This window comes from Rhamphochromis longiceps, linkage group LG1, assembly GCF_057381845.1.
Source record: "Rhamphochromis longiceps isolate RC_006_pf linkage group LG1, R_longiceps_female_GT1.1, whole genome shotgun sequence".
NCBI lineage: Eukaryota > Metazoa > Chordata > Actinopteri > Cichliformes > Cichlidae > Rhamphochromis > Rhamphochromis longiceps.
Window position 1 is genome coordinate 31,197,851 of NC_140557.1, and position 5,170 is coordinate 31,203,020.

Consider the following 5,170-nt stretch of genomic DNA (forward strand, 5'->3'; position numbering starts at 1 on the left):
CTTGGGCAAGACACTTTACCCTACTTGCCTACTGGTGTTGGCCAGAGGGGCCGATGGCGCAATATGGCAGCCTCGCTTCTGTCAGTCTGCCCCAGGGCAGCTGTGGCTACAACCGTAGCTTGCCTCCACCAGTGTATGAATGTGAGAGTGAATGAATAGTGGTATTGTAAAGCGCTTTGGGTGCCTAGAAAAGCGCTATATAAATCCAATCCATTATCATTATTATTATTAAATTGTATCACATTAACTCATAAGTGTTTCTACTATTTTGTCCACCTCACTTATATAATTAAGATACCTAATGCATAATGCACCAGAGTTAAACAGCACCACAAATTACAGCCTTTGTGATCAGCAAAACCTCAAGTAGAACTGAGTTACAGATGCGTGTAAAGTATTTTCTCCACACACTTTTTTTTAAATTGAAATATGTGTAAATAAATAATTCTTTTCTTTGTATCCTTCACAGGAAAACCTGACCGTCACACCTCAACCCTGCAAAGATTCATATGACTGGATCACATGAGAACAAGATCTCCCGGGTGTTACCTTTTAGACATCAGTTGAATGGTGTTTCTATCTATATTTTTTAGTTCTTCTGTCCCAAGGAAAGGCAGACTGTTGTTGCTGTTGTTGTTGTTTTTTTTTCTCCCTCCCCCTCCTCTCGTTAAAGACCCCAAATTCTCCAAACCTTGGTCTGTACCAGAACTGATAATATAACCCAGGTTCAAAGCCATCACTCTGCCCTGTCACGCAGAGGAAACACCAACCCGCTGATTATCTAGTCTTTGCACTGTCAACAAATGCAATGCAAAAAGAGACTATTGGACTGCCAGAACAGCTTTTTGTTGTTGTTTTTTGTTGTTGTTGTATTTTTCTCCTTGGACTGCATTGTTTCTTGTTTTGTTCTTGTTTTCTTTTTTTTGTCACATGCAGAAAGAAATTGGCAGGGGATTTTAGGAAGTTGGGTGGCTGATGGGAAAGAGGGGTCAAACTAAATTAAAGACTGTTTAAAAAGAAAAGAAAAAAAGAAAAATGATTTAACGTTGAAATTGTTTTCAACTCTGTCTTTGGCTTCTCGTATGCCATGAAACAACAGTATATCCTTAACTTGACAAATTGTTGGCTATATTTCGTGGGGAGAGGGAATATGGCAGAAGCTGCTTTCATCAGAGACTTGAGAGCCTGAGACTGAAGTTTTTGTTTTTTTGTTTTCAACTTTCCATCATCGTTTCCCCATCCTCCTCGAACCCTCACGTCGTGTTTCAGGGATGATGTCGTCATGTTCTGCGAAGGGACCGCGTACACCTCAACGGAGAATAAACACTATTCATGTTTCCTTCACTTCTGCTCCATATCATTGCGTTCATCTTCGAATGTGTCTGATGCTGGTATCGGTCCTGTCATCTTTTCCTCACACCGCAAAGGGGTCGCCTCCGTTTTTGCCACTCACTCAAACAGTGAAGCCACATTAGCGAGCAATCCGTTCACGGGACGCTCCGTCGTCACGCTCATCGGGCTGCTGGTGTGTGTTCTGGTGTTTTTGGTTTTTTTTGTTTTACTGTAAGATTGTGCTTCTTCAAGCTTGTCAAGTTTTGATTGTTTCCTGTAAACAATGTGAAAGTTCACCCATGTATTTTTCTGCTGTAATATAGACTTTTATCCTACTTTTATGTGCATAAATGTTTATATTTATCCCAGCACGCAACTGCTTAAAAAACTGTTAAATAGCTTTCACTGCTGCGTTTACCATTATGCGCTCAGATGGTCACTGTTGCTGTGGAGTTCCTGAACGTCTTGTGTGCTTCTTTATTTGCCCCCACAGGCTTTGCTTGACCTTAAACTTGGTTCACATCTCCACTCATCCTAACCGAGCAATGCGCAGGTTGATTCATTATAGACTTCTGAATTGCTGTCTTCCAGCTCCAAAAACAACAGTTCACGAGTTATTTCCGGGACTTCTTCAAATTTGGCCGCTCTCCCCTTCAGGGTCATTCCCTGGTGCACTTCTGGGCTGCTTTCTGCAATGCTTCTGATTTTACAACATTTAACATTAGGACACCATGAATTCCTGTCTCAGTAAGGAGTTCTACTGTAGCATGCTGAGGTGGAAATAGCATAACCTGCTCTGGCACCCAGCGCAATCCCTTGTTGAGAAGATTTGGCTCCCTGCAGCTTTTTCTACTTCCCCCAAAATAAAAATCAAGTCAAAGGGTGACTATTTTAACACATCGGTGAAGACCGCACGGGCACAAGTCTGAGCAGGAAATAAAGAAATGAATAAAAAGCAGCCATGCTAAAAGCCCTGCAGTGCTGTACAACAACATGACCTTGATGGGGAGATCAGGCAGAGTTTCACAGGTGAAGTCTTCAAACTCTGTGGTTGTACGTTGCAGTGACAACAAACTGGAACAAAATCAAATGTCATTTTTAGGTTAATATCCAGTGTGAAAAGGCTTAAAATTTCTCTTGGTGCTTCGCTTGCTCATGTGGCTTCACCTTAACACACATCCACCTCAGATTCTTTTTTAGCTTGTGTGTATATATATATACACACACACACACACACACACACACGGTTTTTTGTTTTGTTTTTTTTAACTAGCAGCTAGCTTTGGATTAGTCTAAAAGTGAGCAAATGAGTCTGATGCCTCTGACAGTAGTTTTAATTGTTACGTTGTTGCCTATGCTGGAAGGTCAGTTTATTAGCACATTAAACAGAAGAAAACTATTAAAAATCCAGCTGTTACTCTTACAAGCATGAACCAATCAGATGTTCCACAAAACAAAACCAGAAGTGTGAGCCAGTCAAAATGTGGAGCAACACGAACATCGTAAACTAAAGCGAAACGGGAGTCGGGAGGCTCAAAGCTGCCCAATGAGCTCTCTGCTTTCCTTTCAACCTCTTAACACGTGGTCCCCTTCTTCTTTTTAATTTGCAGACGTGTCCTCTTGTACCAGAGTTCCCTCTTGGCTTTATAGTACAGTTCTCTTATACCTCAGGGGTTGTAAGTGAAATTCTATACACATGCTACTTGCATAGATTTGAGAGGGATTCGGTTTCTCTGTGTTGGGGGAGGGGCACATTATCCACTCTAGGCTGGATTTGATGTGCTGGTTCATTCAGGATAGGGCATTGTTAAAGGTTCAATGTGGGCTGTGGCTTATGAGCAGTCTTAATGTTCCTCTAAAGGATTATAATCTGAGTGGAATATTGACCATGTTGTCATTAAATCTAATTTTATTGATTTTTTTCTTCCTATTTTTTTTTGGGGGGGGGTCTATACTTTTAATGTTCCTATTGTTGTCGTTTCTGTTTCTCTCAGTAAATACTCTACATGGTCAAATCCCTAAACCACCAGTTAACGTTGTGTCTAACACCCTCTGACGTCGGATGTTAGCTGCTTGTTGAGACACTATTCAGTTACCAAACTGCATCACTTCATTCTGAGGTTCTTGGACATTCCAAGTAAATAAGTTGCCAGTGCCCCGTCTAATGGAGGCTTGCGAGGACGGTATATATTTTGACTTTTTACGCATTTTCAAGAAGAATGGCTGACATGAGTAAGCTGAATGTGGTGGTGTTTGACGTGTACTTAAATCTGTAAGGGTAATCTAGGCAGCTGTGATGTTGTCATTAAAAGTCAGTGGGTTTTTAGTACCAGCAGGCTGCATACAGTACATATAGTTTTATCAAACAATGGTTGTGACAAGTGCATTTGTTCTCTCTCTGAGAGTAGTAATGTTATCTCAGTAGTAAGCAAAGCCCAGTGAAAATCATATATACTAAAGTGTATGAAAAAGCCAGAAAAGTAATGTTTTGCTATCAACATATTGGAAAGTGCTTGGCTCTTGTATTTTGCAGGACTGTATTTGTTTCATGGTGAAGAGTATATTTATTGGCCAGCAGTTGTCTCAATTGGTGCCTAGTTGAACATTCTCCTGTGAAAATGCAGAGACACTCGCTCGTTTGTCCTTTCCCGACCCCGCCCACTGTCACGCAAACCGCCGCCAACCCGAACCCCATTCCCACACACCCCTTTTCCCAAAAGTACCACTTCTGGTGCTTGCAAGGATGTTTACAATGTCTTCATTTTCTTTCTGTTTGAGAAATTCAGATCTCTGTCCCCTCTCCTCATTTCTCCCTCCCTTCAGGAGTTTGTGTAAAGTGTACATTACCATGGTTCTTTTTTATACAATACTCTGTAACTTGCCTTTGTAAATTTGGGCTGGAAAAAAATAAATCTTTTTATGAGACAATCTGTCTTGGGAACTGTTTAATGGCTCGTGCTTGGTGGGTGCTGTAGATTTAAGCTGATAATACAGTTAAAATGGTTTTGTATTTATTGTTTACCGCCCAGGGACAAGGTTGACTGTAACGCAGCGTTCCAGCAAAATTCCTTTTCAACCTTGAAAGTCACATCATCGGAACAGGTTTCCTTTTGTCATTTTTACCAAGTCTTATTTCAGATGAGAGTCAACCCAATAGGTCACGTAATATTTATATCCCATCACAAAACACAGAAAGTCCCCAGCATGTGTATGGCAAGTGTTTGAATTTGCACGTAAATTGATTTTCCCATCCTGGGAGAAAGAAGTCTAAAAGTCTGAAAAACCTCTTAGCCTGCAGAAACTGCACCATGGCACACAGCCACATGAGTGCAGTGTCTCTAAAGAGACCACAGTCTGTCTCAGTGGGATCAAATGTCAGATTTTTGCCTCTTTCTGAGTTTTACAGCTGACTCACTTGCACTGCATGCTTGAGGAGCATACATACATTTAACTGGAATATATGTTATGCTCCTCTGGGAAACACTTGCAAGCTGTCAACAGTTGAGTCTGTTGAGAGCGTCACTTTGCATATGTGCACACAGTGCTCAAACTTTATCTGCATCTGGTGCGACATCCATTCGTATCAGGCAGTTGGGATATTTTTAGCTGCCCCTAATGCCCCTGAACTGACAGTACACTCTATGCAATAGCATAATGCAACATCAGTGACAGAGGGTGATTAGGCCGGGGATGATTTTGGTGAGTGTAAATGTGAAATCTGATTATCCTCCATGCTCTCAGCTCTGCAGAGGGAGGAGGGCTGGAACTAGAGAGAGTGAGGCTGGAGGAGAGATTCAGAGGGAAGGAGGGGTTAAGTTACCAATGTGCTGAGCCAATG

The 5,170-nt window shown here is 41.6% G+C and overlaps 1 protein-coding gene across 4 annotated transcripts in view; it reads left to right on the plus strand.

The window, feature by feature from the left end:
* The window catches only part of znf609b (zinc finger protein 609b), a 90,197-nt gene extending 86,760 nt beyond the window's left edge, over positions 1–3,437 (plus strand). For all 4 annotated transcript variants that reach the window (XM_085406001.1, XM_085405983.1, XM_085405975.1 and 1 more), the window contains exon 8: positions 470–3,437. In XM_085406001.1, coding sequence (XP_085262127.1) covers positions 470–513 — 44 coding nt within the window. In that variant the 3' untranslated portion in view covers positions 514–3,437. The remainder of the gene's footprint in view (positions 1–469) is intronic.
* Positions 3,438–5,170: the final 1,733 nt, after the last annotated feature.